The sequence below is a fragment of the Rhipicephalus microplus genome, unplaced genomic scaffold (assembly GCF_043290135.1).
Source record: "Rhipicephalus microplus isolate Deutch F79 unplaced genomic scaffold, USDA_Rmic scaffold_12, whole genome shotgun sequence".
Classification (NCBI taxonomy): Eukaryota; Metazoa; Arthropoda; class Arachnida; order Ixodida; family Ixodidae; genus Rhipicephalus; species Rhipicephalus microplus.
Window position 1 is genome coordinate 21533046 of NW_027464585.1, and position 21425 is coordinate 21554470.

Genomic DNA, 21425 nt, shown 5'->3' on the forward strand with positions numbered 1-21425 from the left:
GCAATGTTCGAGAACTTGGGCATTTCTGCAGTGCAGTTCCGAACTCCTGAACTGTGACGGTTGATTTTCCTCGTGTTCAGGAGCTGTCCGACGACGCATGGGTGATAGGGAGCGACGACAGGGTGAAAATGAGTGACCAGACACACGTTCGTGAATATTCCCGTGAATGCGAGCTTGACTGAGGATCCGAATTCTCTAGACGAGACGGAAAAAGGTCCATGAAGCTGTTCTGTGTCCGGGCGTCTGTGTATCCGGGCACGTGACGACGGCAGAATCGGGTGATATGGCCAGGACCACCGCACACAAAACAGATGGGCCGGCTATCGCGCCTCTCCGGAAATTCGCGGTGAAGGGAGCAGGCTATGTGGTGGACGGGTGAGCTGGGGCTGTGATAGTGATTGGAGGAGCCCATGCGGTGAACAGCTGAGTCAGCGCTAAGGTATGCGACAGTCCCTGGAATGGCGAGAGTACCTGCTGCCGCTTTAGTGCCTCAGAGTACGTAAGAGGCGCAGTGACGGGGGGGCGGGGGGGCTGCTGGAAAGGCACCGGCCAAGCATTGAAAATCTGCTCCTGTACCACATGTCAGAGCATGGGAGCCAATGGTGGTGGGTGTCACAGCGGCTGATGCGGTGAGCGCTCCTGGCGTTTAGCAACAAGGCAGTAGAGAAAGCTGCCGAGCCACTTCCTCTCGCACAAAGTTTTTTAGTTGTGCGAGAAGGTTTGTATGGTCAGGCATGACGTCCAGTGTGGTCACTGGTTGGATTGTCTGGGATGAACTTCGCTTCTGAGCTCGTTTCCTCCTTACTTCAGCTTCAACATAGCTTTTACACAAAGTCACCACTTCGGCCACAGTGCTAGGAGGCTTTACGAGAAGCATCTGAAAAACGTCATCGTCAACGCCCTTCATAATATGCTGTATCTTGGCACACTCCTCTAGCTCATGGAGACATCGACGCGCCAGCAGAGATTGATTACTTCCTCTATATATGAGGTGAAAGTTTCACCTGGCTCATGTGCTCATGTGCGCAGACGTTGTTCGGCGCGTAGCTTCCGTAAGGCAGGGCGACCAAAAATGCCGGATATCGCCTCCTTGAAGTCGGAACAGTTCACGAACTCAGTTTCGTGGTTTGTTTACGATAGCTTCGCCACGTTGGTGAAATGAAAATTAACAGTGCCCAACTTAGCAGCGTCATCACACTTTTTGGTCCCACTGACTTTTTCGTAGGATGACAGCCATTCCTCGTTATGTTGGCCTTCGATGCCCACAAAGATTGGGGGGGGGGGGTCTCGCTGGTGAAACGGGCCGGGGTAAGTAGCGGCCGTGAGAGGTACTGTCTAGTGGACAGCGTCAACTTGCATGGTCGACGGCAGGGTGCGGGATTGGAGTCCAGGTCATAGGCAATGTGGTTACCCAGCACGATCCACCAAATGTACGAAGGATTATTGGGTGAACCTAATGTACAGCTTGAAGATCGGTGATAGCAACGGGATGAGGAAGATGGTGCTCGAGCGCTTTTCTCGTGGTTCCTTCCTCTGCGGTGGTGCTTGTAGTTCTCTGGTGTTGACATATTTTCTTCGTTATACTACTAATACATTTAGATCTAGAAGGTTTCATGTCTCATTACCAAATATTTAGTGAATCTTGGTTTTCTCTATGCTCACAACAACTCCATAGCGTGACGAAACAGATTTGTCTTCTTTAACGCTACTTTTGTCAGCATCAATATAAGCTATGTGGTCATTTCAGCATTAACACATCTAAGCTTAAACAATACTAAGACATCACATTTGTTCAAACATGCTCACTATGCAAACACTATATGTAGTGGGAGAACTGCTTTTATGATAATTATTATGGTGGTTCTACGGCATGAGATATTCTGGCAAGCTACTATCCCTCAACCTTGCTAACGCGTGTTGCTTTTTTTTTGCAGTACCTAATGCATCTCGTGACACCAGCTTTATAGGGGCGTTCATTTTCTTAACCCAATAGAACGATCAAGAGGCATTTTCTACACTGAGCAATCACAGGAATGGAATTGAACTGCCCGGCCATTCCCGGAGTGGGAATGGGCTAGGTTTTTTCGTTCTGGGGCATTGAATGGAATATCGGCAAGTCATAGTTCCGCGGAATGGAATCTAAATGGAATGAAGGCGCCTATTCCGCAACACTGGTGGCCATGCCTTAATTTTTGAATGTGTGATTGATCCTAAAAAGGTAAATAATACCGATCCGGTTGGGGATTTTTTGTTGTTAGTCATACGGGTGCACTTGTAGACTAAAATTACACCCGCAACCGAAAACAAATCCAGTATTTCTGCAGGTGTGAGGCTTGTGTTAACACTGCGAACTATTCCTTTCGAGCATGCGAGGTGTGCTGGAATGAACGGGCTTACTAGTTGCACTGCAAACTCAGAACAATGCACATGCTCACGAATGTATTCCTGATCTGCAGAACAGCACAGGATGCCTTCGCGACCGAACTGGCAGAAGTAAGTGATCGGCTGGAAATATGAAGTGGCTTTTCTAAGCTCCAATTGAATAACCTTTCTGTTCTTCAGGGGTATATTGGTGCCATTGGTAGGTAACAAAGCCACAGGGACGCTGCTCACTCCACTACGTAACAAATATTCAATAGGCCAATCCTCGACCAGAGTAGAAGCTAATCATGGGGAGTGCCCTTCACCAAGGAGATGAAAATGGCACTGAGATGGAAACTCGCTTTAGCTCAAAATGATCAATACAGCTTACAAAAATAAACATATTTTCAAGTAGCAATAAGGATGCCGATCCTAGGCTCAGGCAGCTTCTTCACAGCCAAGCTTGCAGTCCTGACAGGGCAAGAAGCAGAGCAGACCGAATATTTCTTCTGTGCCAGCGCGTGCTTCTTCTTCTTCCACTTGACCTCTTGAAGGTTGAAGGTTGAAGCGCCAGGGGCAGTGCATCCATAATGTACTGCGCCAAAACAAACGGTCTTTCTTTTTGTCTTTCTCGTCCCTTTTGCGGCTTCCCTCCGTGCGCAGCTTCACAAATAAACATGTAAGAACCTGTTTTACTTTGTTATTAGAAATGTATTTCCCCTAAGGATGAAGCATGTTTTTACTTGCATCTTTATTGATCTTTCACGGACTAAATCATTCTTTGCTAGCCAAGGATGACGCCGACGTTCATCGATGTCAAATTATCTGCGAAATTAGCTCCGCAACGCTGTTGCGTTAATAAGCCTCCAAAATCACAAACTTTTTAAATTAGCACCAATGAAGCTCCAAAATCAGCTGATGATTGAGCATGTGTTTAATCGACAGAAATGTAGAAATTCTGCAACGAGAGCACACGTAGTTCCTACAGAAAAAGTCTCGAGCAGCGCTCTGCGGCACTCGGCAATCATATTTCCCACTCTTTAAGTGCCGGTGGAAAGCTCCATTCGTCCGGCTGTCCAAGGTGCGGCACCGATGCAAATGGGGATGAGCTCCAAGAGAAGGATTGGCTCTCGTACCGGGTAGGGCCACACTGAGTCCACAAGCTGTGATGAGCCATCATGGTCGAATTCACTACCTGCAATGACACGGTTTTCAATGAACGCAATTTACTATTTGCAAAACGTACTTCCCAGATTGAATGTAACTTATCACCAAAAAGTAATGTCACCAACATTATACGACAGCGCGTTTTCCGGCGAAAATTGGAAAACGCGCTGGTATCCTTGTCGATTTTCCCCAAAAAAAGCTATGAAAGCTTTGATTCATATGTGGGGTTTAACGTAGCAAAACAACCATCTGATTATGAGAGACCCTGTTGTGGAGGGCTCCGGAAATTTCGACCAACTGGGGTTCTTTAACGGGCACCTAAATCTGAGCACATGGGCCTACAACAATTCCGCTTCCATCGGAAAAACAGCCGCCGCAGCCGGGATTCGATCTCACGATCTGCGGGTCAGAAGCCGAGTACCTTAGCCACTAGACCACCGCAGTCGGGTCTATGAAAGCTTTGTGAGTTGGTGAATAATTCCGCTGCAAAGAGTTTCACATGCACTGTGAAACACAGAACGCACTTTGTTGGTGCGTTCTGTGTTATTGGTGACGTATATCTTATTCTGCAAGATGCGGTAAGACATACACAGTGCAAACCAGAGTGGCTTGAAAGGCCGTTTAAGAGAGAAAAATTATTATGTGCACAATGCTGTTCAACGACACCTTGGATTCCACTGCCGAGACAGTGGCTGCGTGCCACTCCTTGAGCGTTGTGAGGTAATAGGCAAACATGACTCGTAGGCCACGCGTGAGATAATTGAAGTCTATCAAATAAGTTTGACGGTAAATATGTAAGTTGCCCATCAATAGCGTTGTTGCAAATAGAGATTGCGTATCTCGGTCATTTTTAAGCTACATGTGTATTTGTTTCTAGCTCATTCAAATAGGGACAAAAGTTTTGCTGTCATTGTATCGCAGTGGTTGTTAACTGCATCCTTTTACGCATGCCTATTCTCTTCTTTTCTCGCCTATATATGTACACCACTCCGCTGTCAGTTTATTTTTGAAAGTCAGCGCTCTTTTCCTTACTTTTTTTTCGCTTCCTAGTTACACTGTAACTACTTCTCAACTACGCTGCTCGTATTATCAGTACAATCTCGTTTGGCAACAGACTCCCTGATATAAGTCAAATTGCGAGCGAAACGTTCCGCTTAGTGTTCTCTTGTTGTCGTTGTGGATTGTTGTTACTGTCCGGAAATATACAGACGTATACTGGTGGAAAGTGACAAAGTATACAATAAAGTTTATGATAACAAAAATGAATGTCCTACGTTACCAACAAAAAAGTTGACGCGTTATTGTTACTGATAAGAAGTAAGGCATGTCACATCTTTTGTTCTTCCATACGTACAGGGCACACACATTGAGTCTTCAGTGCACCTTCTCTGCAAAGGAAAGAATTTCGTGCAAGACTCCGGAGATCATTGGAATGAAAACTTGTGAGTAACGTGGCACGTCATGTTACTGAATAATGTTAAGAAAAGTGCGTTACCCATTGCAGCTACTAAATATATCAACGAGCACATTACTAAACTACCAAAAAAAAAGCCTTACCGGTAACGTCGTTTCTTGTAACGTGTTACCGCTGACACCAACGAAAAGCGGCCTGGAGCCTACGTGTGCCTCTGTGCTGTGAACGCTCATTCTACGGGGGCCATTGAGAGCTTGGTTAAATATTACGTCAAACACCATATTATTTACGTAAGAGCTTTATATACAAACCTAGATCATGCACAAACTACGGTAAACAACGGTTAAGCTCACGTATACCACCGCTGTTTGAAGTACGGTGTTTTCCCGGATAAATTAAAGGTTGCGAAGGTAGTGCCAGTATTTAAAAAAGGTGATACCTTCAGTATGTGCAATTACAGGCCCATATCTGTCCTTCCCTTCCTGGATAAAATTTTGGAAAAACTAATTGAAATAAGAATATCTAAATATTTAAGCAAATTTAACATACTTTCTTCTTGTCAGTTTGGTTTTAGGGCTGGTCTTTCCACTGATACTGCAATTGCTTGTTTCACTGACAAAATCAGATCATTCATTGATAATGGTAACATCGCAGGATCTGTATTCGTCGACTTTACTAAAGCATTTGATAGTATTGATCATTTCATCCTATTTCGCAAACACGAGTACTATGGCATAACTGGTCCCGCATTAACGCTATTACAGAGCTTTCTTCTTAATAGGTTGCAGGTGGTCTCGGTCGATAATTTTACATCCAGTCCCAACCCCATTACAAGAGGTGTTCCGCAAGGTTCAATTTTGGGTCCATTATTATTTTTATTATTCATAAATGATTTACCACGTTGCCTTAATTATTCTTCCTGTTTACTTTACGCTGATGACACGACTCTCTTTTCTCATCACTTGGATTTAGCGACTCTCGTGTCAAGACTTCAAGCTGACCTTAATTGTCTTGTTGACTGGTGCAACTGTAATAGATTGTTGATTAATCCTTGCAAAACCTGTTTTATGCTTTTTTTATTCACCAAACAAAAAACTATCATTTATTCCTTACCTTAATGTGAACTCAATAGTTATTCCTTTAAGTGATCATACGTCATTTTTAGGAGTTATAATGGACACACATCTAAAATTTCAGCAACATATCAATTCTGTTTGTAAAAAGATTTCGTACGGTATCAGGGCATTGGTCAAGTCACGAATGTGTTTTAACGTCGAAACTCTCAAGGCATTGTATTATGCATTCATACACAGTCATCTCAGTTATTGCATTACATCTTGGGGTAATTCATATTCGATGCACATTTGGCCGTTAAAGGTATTGCAAAAACAAGCAATTCGACTCATAACTTTCGCTTCACGTCAAGCGCCATCACATGAGATTTTTCGCCAGCTTGACGTATTACCGATCTCCCAAATGTACGTTTACAATGTGTGTGTTTTGTTTTTCAAAATTTTCCACCGTACCCTCACTATCGACATCTTTCCTATTACCTTGTTGGATAATTCCAATAATACTAGATTCGCGGTCGCCCATAACCTGTTATTACCTAAAGTTCGCACTAATTATGGAAAAATGAGCATTGTTTTTTCATCAATTTCATTATGGAATTCTTTGTCACATGATGTGAAAGACTTAATGCACATTCATGTTTTTAAGAGGAAATTGAAAAAGTCTCTATTAAACGTATAACTGCTGGATTTTGTTAAGTTTTGATATCTTGCTTTGTTTGTAGAAAAAAAAAGTTCAAAATGTTCTGTGACTTGCTCTTTCGATATTCATATTTTAGCTTTTTCATTGTAATAACATAGGAGGTCCCGCCTGTGGTTTACTACCTTGGGACCTCCTCCTGCATACTTACTCACAATGGACACTTCTGATGCTAATAAAGAAACATTGATTGATTGATTGATTGATTGATCCTAAATTCATACCCAACCATACTTTATTTATTGCAGAATAAAAGATCAGTTCATTAAAAATAACAAAAGAACTCATAACAGACCGACATGATGACCACATTGATCCTTTTTGTGACTTTTATAGGTCGTGTATTCGGGTACACCTTGGATCTAATGGCCTGTGATAGAATGGAATGAAAAAACTTTATTTCAGTCCTGCAGGAGGCGCTTAGCGTGTAGCGGGCGTCTCCCACGTAGGGACTTACAAGGAGTACCTGGCGGCCGCTTCGTAGGCCTGCTGGACGGCCCATTGCTGGTCGGCGAAAAGTGTGCTCCTGAGGGACCTCTCCAACCTTTTTGAGGTAGAGTCAGGAGGAGTTAATCTACACTCCCAGAGCATGTGTGCGAGTGTCGCTGTGTGTCCACATGATGAGCATGTGTCTCTGGGATATGCAACAGTATAATAAACGTGAAGCGTGTCAAGGTTTGGGTACGTGTGTGCCTGTAATAGGCGTAGGGTTAATGTCTGCAGTCTATTAAGTTTCGAATGTGGGGGTAGAAAATGCGGCGTTCCAGGTAAAAATACTTTGTTATGTCATTGTACGTATTGGGTGCATCCCGAGTGGTCACCAACTCAGCAAGATGGGGTTGCCTTGTGGCGGTGCGGGACGTAAGTGCGCGGGCTGCATCATGGGCGATCTCGTTGTGGTTGGATAGAGCACCCGGCATCTGGTCAAGATGGGCGGGGAACAATATAACAGTGTGGTGCTTCAGGGCACTCGGAACCACTCTGTGCAGAATAATAACGCCTGGTTGGAGATGACTCCGCGTTCGAAGGCTTTGATGGCTGGTCTGGAGTCGCTGTAGATGAGTTCCCTTTTGCTGTCGAGCATAGCTATAGCTATAGCTACTTGCTCCGTTACTTCGGGGTTTCGGGTGAGCATTGTGGCAGAGTTAAGAGTCTGCTGCGTGGATGACACCGCGACCGCGGCGAAGTCTCGGTTGTTGTGATAGGCAGCGGCGTCCAAGAACGAGACGTTGCCCGCGTCTATGTCTATGCGCTTGAGAATGCTGGTCGCCCGCGCAAGGCGCCTGCCTCTGTTGCAAGCGGGGTGTAAAATTCGTGGAATGGGACCAATCGTGATAGGTTCGCGGATTTCACGGGGAATTAGAGTCAACTTTGGGGGGGGGGGGTTCCCTTGCCCTCGAGGAGAAGAAGCCGAGCTCGCGCAGAATATGCATGGTGGCCCGCCTTGGTGGTGGTGAGTCGGGTCAATTGCACGCGTTTCTGAGCTTCGGCGATATCTTCTAGTGTGTTATGTACGACAAGCTCGATGAGTTTGGCGTTGGGGTGGTGATAGGGAGGCCAAGGGTTCGTTTGACCCCCTTGCGAATAAGCGCATTGAGTTGATCGCGCTCAGCACGTAGCCATTTGTGTATATTGGCAACGTAGGCAAATTGGCACAAAACAAACGCATGTACGAGACGCAGCAGGTTGTCTTCTTTGAGGCCATTGTGTCTGTTGGCTACTCTATGAACAAGTCGTATAGCATTCTGAGTCTAAGTCCTGCGCTTGTGTACTGTTTGGGTGTTGATTCTGCAGGACTCGATGATCATGCCGAGGACCTTGATGGCGTCTACCCTGGGTATAATACGACCATCTCTGGCGTGGAGGGTGATAGTGTGTTGCGCCGGAGGTTTCCACCCTTTTGGCTTGACACCCCGGCGTTTGGGCAAACAAATCAACAGCTCCGACTTCGCGGGTGAGCACCTGAGACCAGTGTCGTCGAGGTTGGACTCGGCGGTGTCGATGGCCTCTTGCAGGGCGGACTCAATGAAGCCATCCGACCCTGTGGAGCACCATATAGTTACATCATCCGCATAGATAGTGTGGTTCAACCCGTCGACTTTCGAAAGTCGCTCGGAAAGACCGATCATCTCAAGGTTGAGGAGCGTTGGCGAGAGAATGGATCCCTGAGGAGTGCCCGGCTGTCCGAGCTTCACTTCTTCCGATGCTAGGTCTCCTACGCGGAGGACGGCTCTACGTCGAGTGAGAAAAAGAGTGGATAAAGTTGTAAAATGAATGACCTAGGCTGAGGGCTGCGATGACTTTCAAGATTTACGATTGTGTTATGGTATCGAATGTCTTTTCTAAATCGATACCGAGTATTTCACGAGTGTCTCGAGTGTTTCCGCCATCTAGAATTTGATGCTTTAGGAGTAACATCGCGTCTTGAGTGGATAACCCTAGTCGGAAGCCAATCATTAGGTGCTGAATGCAGTCGTTATCTTCGAGGTATCGACCAACCCAGTTGAAGGCGACGTGCTCAGCCACCTTGCCCACGCACGACGTGGGAGATATGGGGCGTAGCTGGTCTAGTCTCGGTGCCTTTCCCGGTTTGGGTATGAGAACCGGGTGAGCTAGTTTCCAGGCAATGGGTATCTCACCCTTTTCCATGTTTCGTTGATAGTGTCGGTGAGGTAAGTGACGGAGGGATCGTCCAGGTTGCGTAGGAGCTTGTTGGTGATGCTGTCGGGGCCAGGCGCTGAGCGGCCATTGAGCTCATGGAGAGCTCGGTGGACATCTTCAATAGAAAATTCAGTCCAAGATGGTGTTGTCACAGCCAGAGAGAGAGAGAGAGAAATACCGTTTATTGCACCCATCTAGAATGACGGGGGAGGAGGCTTCGGCCTCTACCACAATCATCCCCCTAGCCATCGGCCGGAATCCCTTGGGACTCGGCAGTGGTCAGGGCGAGACCGATAAATTGACGCTGTTCTTTGGCGTCACGGCTGTGTAATAAAGCCTCCCAGGATTCTACGTTTCTACTTGGATCATTGTAGGATGGGCAGACCACACCATGTGCACTAAACCCGCAGTGCTGTTGCAGTGCGCACATCTGGAGTTGAACACTTCCGGGTGCCATTTACTGTACAGGTGAGGGTTCGGAAACACCGCGGTTTGCAATTTTCGCCACATAATTTCCTCCTTTTTGCTGAGCTGTTTAGCTGCCTCTGGATAAATCTTACGGTGCAGTTTATAGTGTGCGGTGATTTCCTGAAACGTTCGTAGTTCGTCTCTTGTGGAGAGGGGCTGCTCGCGCGAAGGCGGCGGGTCAGCGTCGATCGACCGCAAAGTGAGCCCTCGGGCGATCGCGTGTGCCTTCTCATTCCCCTTCAGACCTTGATGGGCCGGGGACCATACTAGTGAGATTAGCTCTGCGGGTACGGGCCCTTGTCTTAGAATTTCGGCGGCTGTAGCAGAGATCCTGCCCATATCGTAGTTTTTAATGGCTGAATTAGAGTCGCTAACAATCACCCGTGTGCCTTTTTGAGCTATTGCCAAAGCGATTGCAAGTTCTTTTGCCTCTGTGGTGGTTGTGCTCTTAGAGGTGCAGCATGAGACCAGGTCCCCGTTCTCGCGAACCACTACCACTGTGTGTGCTCCCTTTCTTTCGTATTCTGCAGCGTCCCTGTAAAGCATGCTAGATCGACCTTCAAGTTTCGCCTGCAGGGCTACAGCTCTAGCTTTGCGTCTGCCTTCATGAAGCGCCGGATGCATGTGTTTCGGCAACGGTATAATTTTCAGTCTTGCCCTAGTTGATTTAGGTATGCTAGTGGTCTGCCTGAAACACTCCGTGGGCTCGAACCCCAAGCGCTCCATGATTTTCCTCCCTGTTCTACTTGTCAAAAGTCTTTGGTGCTGTGACATCATGGCCGCTTCTATTAGTTCATCTAAAGTGTTGGAGACACCCAGCCCAAGAAGTTTAACCGTGGAGGTGTTCAGGAGAAGCTCTAGCGCAGTCTTGATGCCTTTCCTTATAATGGCTTCAATTTTATCTTTTTCTGCTCTACTTAATTTAACATAAGGGGCAACGTATAGCACATGGCTTATCACGAAAGCTTAAACTAATCTTAAAAGATTGGCTTCTTTCATCCCCGCATTCTTGTTAGAAATGCGCTTAAGCAGGTGGCACGTCTGGTTCGCACTAGCTTCGAGTCCCCAGATAGTTTCAGTGTTTTTTCCATTTGCTTGTATGCGCATCCCTAGAATTCCAATACTGTCTACGGTCGGAATAGCATTACCATTCACTCGTAAAACGATGTCACAACCCCTTCCGAGGGGATTGTTTGTTTTCCTTTTTTGCGATGGTAGAAAAGGAGTCTCTGATTTTTCTGCCGAGCATTTTAACCTTAGTGGTTCGAGATATTGTTCGAAGGTATCTATAGCCACCCAAAGTGCGCTTTCAATATGTCCGTGCCTACTCCCGTTCATCCACAGCGTCACATCGTCTGCGTATATCGGGTGATGCAGATTTTTGATTCCTTCCAACTCCTCGGGAAGTCCAATCATCGCTATATTAAAAGAGTCGGAGAGAGTACAGACCCTGGTGGCGTCCCTTTATTTCCCAGTTTAATGTTTTCGAGCGACTGCCCTCCCATGCTGATAGTGACTGTACGATTTAAGAGAAAGCCCCTCACGTAGTTGTATGTCTTGACGCCTACGTTTAGCGCACAAAGGTTCTTAAGTAAGGCTTCATGTTTGACATTGTCAAACACCTTGGAGACGTCCCGACTTACAATTACGTTGGTGTCCACAGTCTTTTTGTCTATTATCTCCTCCTTTAGCTGTAGCATAATATCGCACGGCGATAGGTGGGATCTGAAGCCTATCATAGTATCAGGGTACAGGTTTTCATCTTCCATGAACCTAGTCAGTCTTGTTTGGATGACGTGCTCCATCAATTTTCCTACGCAAGATGTAGTGTAAATGAGTCTGAGATGTTCAAGACTGAGCTTTTTCCCTGGCTTAGGAATGAAGACTACATTGACCGTTTTCCAAGCTTGCGGTATGTCTCCCTTGTCCCAGCATTCTTGCATGTAAGCTGCAAGTTGACAAATGGAACCGTCGTCAAGATTCCTGAGCATTCTGCTATTGATTTTGTCCAGACCGGCAGCCGTTTTCGTTTTAGGTCGGTTAATTTCAGCCCTGACTTCTCCAACCGTGATGGGGCTGTCTAGGTCCGGGTTTTCTGAACCAGCGTAGTCGGGAAGCTTTTGAGATTCTGCGCAGCAGAGGTATCGATTCCTAACCTCCATTAATAATTCCGTCGTCTGACCTTCATATTTACACACAAGCTTTTGAAGTTGCTGTCGGGCCTCCGACTTGGTTTCTCTGGGTCTAATTGATGCCGTAGTAGCTGCCATGTTTTAGCACTGCCAATCTTTCTATCCATCTGATCACAGATACTACCCCACTTTTGCTTGGTAAGTTTCAATGCATAATCTTCGATCTCTTTATTCAGTGCAGCAACTTCCTTTCGGAGATTCCTGTCTCCTCTTCTGTGACTGATTTTTTGCTCTAGGTTTTTCTTTTTCATCCACATGCTTACAAGAAGTCTATCAACAAATTCCTCATCGCCAGCGTTAATATCTTCGGTAAAGTGCTGAACCGACTGGATCACCCCTTTACTTCAATCGGTAATATTATTTATGGGGTCTTGTTCCGACCTGATATTGCTAAAGGTCACCCAATCTGTACTTTTAACTTTTTTCTTATTGATCACCAGCGGGCCAGTGGCAACAATAATCTTTAAAACTCTATGATCACTACCTAGGTCTTCGCCGGTATTGCACCACGTGGCGGCGGTGCCACTGCTGACCAGGGCAACATCTGGCGTCGTGTCTTCAGATACGCTGTTTCCTTTCCTCGTTGGCTGCATTGGGTGTGTTATAAGTATGAGCTCATGTTGTTGAATTTTGTTCCGCAAACTTCTGCCCTTAACCTGGGTGAATTTATAACCCCATGCCGTATGATGCGCAATAAAGTCGCCCAAAATCAATAGTAGACCATTTGCTGAAATAACCTTTGTTTTCGTGAAAAGATCACCAAAGATGATTTCGTGCTGCCTGGGGGAACTATACACATTCAGGATAAAAAGACTCTTGTCTTTGCGCTTGCGAGGCACGAGTTCGACTAAAACATGATCAATCTGCGAGTTCCCCGTCTCGTGCTGCAATGTCGTAATGTTTCTCTTTATGAAGGTCATAACTTGGGTATCATTACCCGACCCGGCAAAAGATTTGTAACCTGCTAATTTTGCATTTTCCCCACACTACTGGATCGCAATAACCTCCGGTTGATCGGCGTTGGTAAGAAAAGATTGTAAAACCGCACGTTTGCGCGAGAAACCCCTACAGTTCCACTGCCAAGTCGTATTACTGTAAGGGTGCAGAGCCATCATGGTTTAGCTTCAGCGCTTGGCATAGCCATTCTATCTGTCGATCCCTGCTAGCATATTCAGCCTTAATTTGCTTAATAGTGTTGCCTACTTGTTTCATCTGTTCCAGTACAGCTTGGAGCATACCTTTATTGACTTTGTTACCACCTCAAGCGCTTCAATTTTCACTCCGTGATTTTCTTCAATTTCGGTTTCTTTAGCCCTCTTCTTCTTTAAAGGCGGTTGGTTTGCTACCTGGGGTGTTTCTAACGCCTTCCTTGGTTTACTGGTTAGATAAGCCTTAATCTCTTCAAGCTGTTTGCGTAATTCCGCATTTTGCTCCTGTTATATCCTGTTTTGCTCTTTAACAGCATTAATCATCTCTGTATTAGCATTCTGGGAGACCTTAGTTACCCAACCCACCTGTGGTCCTGTGGATTTTGACTTCTCCTGGGCACAATCACCACCATCATGGTATGCCTTGTGAGAAACTCCCGGCTTCTCCAGCGGTGGCAATTGGGGGAAGGATTCCAAGCGCCCTCTCGATGTACTTCGATGCTTGGATTTGCGCCTCAAACGATCTTGAACCCCGTCTGTCCTGCTGTGCCGCTGCATGCCCTCTTTGGCCTTGCGTCGTTCTTCTTGCTCTCGCGCTTTTTGAAGCTTCATTTCCCAGTGTCGCTTCTTTACTATATAAGGTGTCCGAAAAGGTTCTTTGCACCTTTAGTCTCTGGTCACGTGCTCCTGGCCACACAGACGGCACCTCGGCGTACATTCATGGTCCTTGGGTGGGGAGGCCACCCCACAACCTCTGCAGTTTTCGTTCGGGCTGTTACATACGTCGGATCGATGTTCCAGCTCACCACGCAGAGTAATCAGGGTGAGTGGTCACAGGGCCCATGGGAAGTGGGAGATATTTTTCCACGAGTGTCTTGACAACATCATCCGGTGATACTGTCCGTTTAGCTTGATGAAGTATCCTCATGATCGAACGACGCTGATTTGTGCGGGTGTCGGTTTAATTGAGGAGGCGTTTGAGTAAGTTCCACGTTTTGCCAATATGAGCCTGATCATCAATCGACTTACAAACTTCGTCCCACTGCTGTTTTGAAAGGATGCGGCAGTGAGCCATCATGGTCTTGTTCAGCTGAGATATGCGATTACGTACACTCCAATTAAGGCGCTGGCCCTTGCACCGGGCCAATAGAGACTCCGATACACCACCGAGTCTTGAGACGTGGATAACCTGTGGTTGTTTATTAAATTTTGTAATGACATGTTTGAGTTATAGATAACCTTTTTTTTTTAAAAATTCTGTTTGAGACGTTCGTAGGCTTCTCCTTCTGTGCATAACCGTGCCCAGTCTTATTGTTTTTTTTCTCATGAATGTTGATTATACTTTTGTGCAGTTCTCTCACAATAGCAGCAAGAGACTAGTTTTTTCTTTTCTTTGTGGCTCATTGTGAGTACACGTTCATTGTATCGATGTCACTTTAAATCAGCTTTGTTTATATCTTTGTGCCCTTATAATTTTTTTATTACTGTAATCATTCTGTATGATTATGTACCAGTGTATTCTTTAAGACAAATACTCCTTGGTGTGTCTATGCTTTTGCTGCCAGGGTGGCACGACCTAGTCAGGCGTTTACTTACCTTTTATTCATGTCCCCCCAAGGCAAAGTGCTACAATTTCACCTTGAATAAATTGAAAGTAAAATAAAATAAAATAAATAAAATGCAGACATACGTCGGTGTTCAGCGAAACTCGCGTGACTAGTGACTGTTCTCGCTCACGGTGCGTTCATCATTGCGAAGCAGCTTTCACGGCACGTGAAGATGACGCCGCCAACGGGGCGTTTTTTTTTTATTTAGCGTTTAGCGACCCTAGTTTGGTTTCCCTTTTCTTTTTGTCTCGTAATCTTTGAAAATGTCTCTAGCAAACAATAAATGTTAAATTGGCAGCAAGCGATCGTCTTCACCGTCTCTGTCCCTCATCGTGCTTGTTGGCCTTGTCTGAACACCTCAAACAACTACTCATTCTCGGAAAAGATTGGCTTGTGTGTTGCGTCGTAAAATATCGGTTATTACAGCTTCTTGCTTCTCACCGAGATGGCGTGAAGCAACACTGAAAAGCAAACCTGTTGACGCTTAGGTGCATAAATGTTACACAAACTAATGCTGTGGGAGGCAGCCTTAACGTAGCGTACCCGCCTTACCGCGGGGGTATAGTGGCTACGGTACTCGGCTGCTGACCCGCAGGTCGCGGGATCGAATCCCGGCTGCGGCGGCTGCATTACTGATGGAGGCGGAAATGATGTAGGCCCGTGTGCTAAGATTTGGGTGCACGTTAAAAACCCCAGGTGGTCGAAATCTCCGAAGCCCTCCACTGCGGCGTCTCTCATAATCACATGGTAGTTTTGAGACGATAAACACCACATAATAATCAACGTAGCGTACACAATGCACAGCTAGTTGCGGACGCACAGCCTTGCATACACTGAACTAAAACTCGAAGTAGAGTGACAACTTATTCAGGTGCAGCATCCGAGTGTTAAAGCAGTTGTTACAACGCAATCTGTCAAAGAGTGCCAAGTCACAACGCTTTCTAGACATTTTATCAGGCTCTACTGTCGCCTTAGTGCCGAGCATCCTGACATAGCTGAATACCTGTGCACACCTGGGGGGAGGCTGTGGTATTCCAAGGGTTCCCAATCGACCTCCTCTAAAATAGCGCTACCAGCCCTTCCCTTTTTCAGTTTTTTTTTTCAGAGAGATATACAGATAGTACCACGACATCACTCTTTCAAGTGTGGGCACTTTAGGTGGCTAGCCTGGCTGTCACGTGTGGTCGCCATCGCTTGACGTGTATAAGTTATTGAGATCGCGCGATTGTTCTTCGAGTGTCTAATTGATTAGCGTTTATCGTGATGAAAAATAAAAAGAAAGAAAAACTAGCGTCCTATGCGTAACGCAGGCAAATCCACGTATGAAAACAGAGAAAAAAAGGGGAAGCAAGCGCGGAATGAGGAAAGAGAAAAATAGCGAAACAAATGCGAAGAGGAAAAAGACAGAGATCAAGAAAGAGGAAAACACAAGTAGAAATAGAGAAAAAGAAGTCTGAGGAACACGAAAAAGAGACGAGAAAGAAAAAAAAGCCTGCAGCTCCGGGGTTCCTTTGGGCCCCTGGTGCGAAGCCTCGTTTATTGTTCAGCTGATTCGCCCGTACTTAACCATGGTAATCATAGTAAGAAAACCTTTGCTGTTTCTTCTTTTGCTGATTGTGAACAATGACTGCTGAAGTGAATGCCATATGCTTCGCCTTGTGATCGGCAGTGTTGAACAAGAACTATGTAAATAAAGCTTCACTTTCATGAATGTGTCCTTCTCATCGATGTTTGTTTTATTTTATGTATCATAACGTTCTTCACGTTTTCATTGAAACTATGTATTCCCTCTCTCCTGTAAATGCGTTGTAAATTCATTCATGGAATAAAAAAAACATCAATGTTTACTTCGTGTATTTATTTAGGTATTTATTTATTTACTGTATACACTCTGAGTCACATGCCGGATAAAGAACGGCGCATAGGTGGCGCGCTGTTGTGTACTGACTAAAATCCTGTGTATAGGAAGCCCAGCAATAAGAAAATACTTGTGTCATCCGCGCGGCGCGACATTCGCGCGTACAGCTGGTAAAAGCAGGTGCAAGAAGAAAAAAGAAAGAAAAAAGGGGAGAGCCGCCCTCTCCTTCGCGTCAGCCTAGCGCCAGAAGCTGGCATCAACTTACGCAGAACCGTTCAGCCACAAGAGCGAGCGTGAAACAAAAAAGAGAGACCCCCCCCCCCTCCCCTGCTGTCCCCACGCAAGCTGGGCGCCCAGCGCCGGCATCACGTTCTCTGTCGCCTGCATGCCGTGCCATTTGTGCGTCGTAGTTTCGTCCCGCTGTCTTTTCATGGTTGTTTTTCTGCAAGATGGTCTGGGACGAAAACATTTTCCAGTGCTATACGGGACGCTTTAATCAAGATATCATACATCTCTCTACATTTAGGCATAGACTGGGATGTGCAGTCCCACTGTTACTCCTTTGACTTCAATAAAAGGGTACAAACAACTTTCCGTTGTTCAGTTGTCGAGGTAGGACACTGTGTCATGCACTAAATAAAAGAGAGCTAGTGCATGCGCGACAGCTTACTGAAATACTGGCTTATTATGTTGATGCTCATATTCTACAAAACAAGTCGAACTGATGATTTTAGGAAAGCATGGCAAAAAGAAACGAGCCGAAGGCCGCCAAACAGAAAAAAATCAAAACTGAAAATCGATGCGTCGATGTTTTATTAGTAGTTGCATAATTTGAGGATGAACACCAAGTACAGAAGTCAAAAGTCAGGTGCAGAAGTCAGCAAGAGAGCCCCGCCAAGGTGATATAGTGGCTAAGTTACTCGGATGCTGACCCGCAGGTCGCGGGTTCGAATCCCAGCTACGCAGCTGAATTTCCGATGGAGGCAGAAATGTTGCAGGCCTGTTCGCTCAGACTGGGCGCACGTTAAAGAACCCCTGGTGGTAAAAATATCTGGAGCCCTCCACTACGGCGTCACTCATAATCACATGGTGGTTTTGCAATCAATCAATCGAAGTCAGCAGGAGAGCGTATGTCACCGACATTTGCTCACTCTTTCAAAGATTAGGTACAGTTCTCATATTCCAGCATGGATTTGTAACAATGAACCGTGACCGAGACAACCAGTGTAGTGCTGTGGAGATAATGTACCAGCTTTAAAAATCCCTAATTTCTATAGAGCAACTGCTAGCAGTAACGATAAATATTTTGAGGTTTATTCTGCACCATTTTTTGACCCCAACTACACGCTGACGCTCGCGAAAGAGATGTGCAGAGGCACTATTTATTTGAAGGGAGACCAACCTGTCCGTCGCTAATTTGTGTACGCCATACTTGACCTTGTCGCGCGTTTCGGCATTCACTTGAACAGCAGTGTGATGCTGAATAAAGGTAAGAGTAGCCACTCCCCGTAAGTAAGATCAGTTAAAGATTGAAAATGAGTAAAAACTGCTCTATATAGCGAAATAATGCGCACAAATTCTAATTGCAGAAATAAGTAATCTTTGAAGTGCTAAAAAGGTGCTGCTGCCCCAGCGTGCAGGTCGACTCATTGGGTGTTACACGACTACCAGATATTACCAGCACTGAATGCATACTGCTGAAAGTTCATCTCGAGGCATTTCATTTGGTAATTGGCGGATTTTACCACCCCCCGAACAGTGACGGTACTTTTTTTGAGGCGCGAACGGGTTTATGGGCAGGAACCACGCTTCTAACATTGTGCTAACCGGAAATTTCAAGACTCCACTAATTAATTGTGCTGGTGATTTTCAGGAAGCATTCTGTGCCTCCGCTGAACCACTCGTAGAGCAGTGTTTCATTACATGGCCTAACACAACTACTATAGGTGCCTACAAGAACACGAGAGAATAGTGAATCACTTTTGGATCTCTTCATTATTAGTGATAGTGTTCTTGATCGTGCCCTGAGAGTTGACATACTCAAAGGTATCTAAGACCACATGCTCGTGTGCCTAAATCTCGAAGTGAAATTCTGATCACGGCTGGCGAAGAAAGAATGCATTGTTCCGGTGTTTTCTCGTGCTAGTGATGTTGATATTACGGATGTTTTCGATTGTTCTTTTTTTTTGCTTAACTCGTTTTACGAATCAGATGCCTATACTGTTGAACATATGTGGTGCTTTTTTTTAAAGATTTGGGTGCACGTTAATGAACCCCAGGTGGTCTAAATTTCCGGAGCCCTCTACTACGGCGTCTCTCATAATCATATGGTGGTTTTGGGACGTTAAACCACACAAATCAATCAAATCAAATTCTGCTTTTTTAGAAACATTGTTTTGACTTTTGTGAAAAAGTTTATGCCACACAAACGAGACTTGAAGCGTACACAAAATCCATAGATGACGAAAGAGATTGCACGTGACCAACGTAAGTTCAACAAAGCGAAAAGGCAGTACAGGCGGTATCCATGCTCAAGTGGTTCAGATAAGATATCGGAGTTACGCAAACAAATGAAGAACCGTATTAAAAAGGCCAAAGATTTTTACGAGCACGTTCGTCTGAAAACTTTCTTAAAACTTCGCCAGAAAAATTTTGGCGACACAATTCGTCAAAAAAGAAACATCCTTCTACGCTCTAAATCGATAGTGTCCCTGTGACAGATAACGCAGTAAGTGCCAAAGCTCTTGATGATTATTTCGGTTCTGCATTTGTCGTCGACGACGGCCGCGCACCCAAATTTAGCAAATTCGATCATAGCAAAGTTATTGATAATGTGTCTATATCGGAAGAAGGCATACTAGCACTAGTGTTAAAACTAGATGACAAGAAATTGCCAGGCATAGATGGTATACCAAATGCATTTTTAAAGCGTTATCCTGAATTGTGTTCTAAATATCTATGTCTGTTGTTCAAGAAATCCCTGTCTAATGCAAATCTTTCATGCGACTGGAAGTACGCAAAAATCACGCCGATCCCTAAAACAAACGCGCCATCAACTCCGTCATCATATAGACCGATTTCTTTATTATGCACACGCGAGAAGGTACTAGAACACATAATTTTTAAACATGTATCCAGCTTCCTTGAAAATAAAGGCTTATATGGTTTCTTCCAGCATGGCTTTCCCCGTGGTTACTCTGCAATCACCCAGCTCATCGAAACTGTCCACGACTTAGCAGCAGCCCTGGACAGACATAACCAGGTCTACATTACAATTATTGACTTTGAAAAGGCATTCGACCGGGTCTCACATCAAAAATTATTATTGAAGTTTGAACCAATACTCAAGAACACCAAATTACTAGCTTGGATAGAAACCTACCTCTCATGTAGACAAGTCGTGGCCATTGATAAAGAAGCTTGGCGTGTCATTCCAGTCCTTTCAGGAATCCCGCATGGCTCTGTTCTTGGTCCTTAATTTTTTCTTGTATACGTCCATGACATTGTTCGGAACATACCCGTTAAAATAAGGCTCTTTGCTGATGATTTTATTATATACCGTGAAATTACCGCACTCCACGACCAGATAACGTTAAATAAATCTTTGGACCGAATTCAAACATGGTGCACAGACTGGCAAATGACCATCACCAAAAAGAAAACTGTCGCGATGACAATTAGTCGCAAAAAGCACCCTATAACGTTTTCTTACTGTTTTGATAATGAACCTCTGGAAGTAGTAACGAACTATAGGTATCTGGGAGTTATCATTTCTCACGGTCTTAAATCGAATGACCACATTGACTACATACATAGAAAGGCAATGAAAAAAAATTCGGATACTTAAGGAGGCGCTTGAGTAAGTCCTCTCCAGAAGTTAATATATTAGCCTATAAAACATTTATTCGGCTACTCCTGGAATATTGTGCCGCTGTTTGGAATTCATACACAAAAATAAACATTTCAATATTGGTAAAAATACAGAGGAAGTCAGTTAGGTTCATCTTTAATCAATACAGCTCGGAGGTATCAGTCACATCTCTTCTAGAAACGGCTCAGCTGGAAAAATTAGCAAGTCGCCGATACCGCGAACGAATGAAACTATTTTACCTTCTTTATCACGGACAATTAGGTAGAAAAAAGGATACATATCTAAAAGACTCCCACCGGCGGCCTACTCGGTCCCTTCATAATAAAAAATTAAGCGAGTTCTGTAGTCGCACGAACATTTTCCAGTATTATTTTTTCTCGAGAACCGCAACCAACTACAATTTCTTTCCTTCAGCTCTGGTAGAATGCCCGTCGCTATCATCCTATTTACAGGCCCTTCAGTCCATTGGACATAGCTCTGACATAATTTTACATGAACCCTGATGCTTTTTTTCTTTCCATATGTTTACGTATTCATGTTTTCACTAGGTATTTTAAAATATTCCTGCTGTGCTTGTATGATCCCGTTGTACTCTTCTTCTCTTGCTGTTAATATCGCCGCAATTCTTCATATGTGTTTATTGTAACCTTTTTTGTATTCACTACCCACTCCTGCCTAAGGTCTAAAGATCGGACCGCCAGTACTGTAATAACTAAATAAATAAATAAATCACTAAATAAACAAATAAATAAATAAACAAAAATTAATTTTAAATAAATACTGTATGTACCAAGTTAGCTCATTTGCGTTAAGGAACGTGACAGTTAAACGATAAACAAAAGATGGTAATGTTTCCAAGTTAAACGCATTATCTACAGCTTTGAAAAAACGTTTGTCATCATCGACAG

General features: G+C 44.8%; 1 protein-coding gene across 6 annotated transcripts in view; it reads right to left on the reverse strand.

The window, feature by feature from the left end:
* Positions 1-3272: 3272 nt before the first annotated feature.
* Positions 3273-21425, reverse strand: part of LOC119166688 (putative phospholipase B-like 2) — a 351547-nt gene continuing 333394 nt past the window's right edge. For 4 of the 6 annotated variants that reach the window (XM_075882399.1, XM_075882400.1, XM_037418008.2 and 1 more), the window contains one exon: positions 3273-3556. In XM_075882399.1, coding sequence (XP_075738514.1) covers positions 3386-3556 — 171 coding nt within the window. In that variant the 3' untranslated portion in view covers positions 3273-3385. The remainder of the gene's footprint in view (positions 3557-21425) is intronic. The other 2 variants (XR_012888461.1, XM_075882402.1) reach the window with 2 other exon arrangements.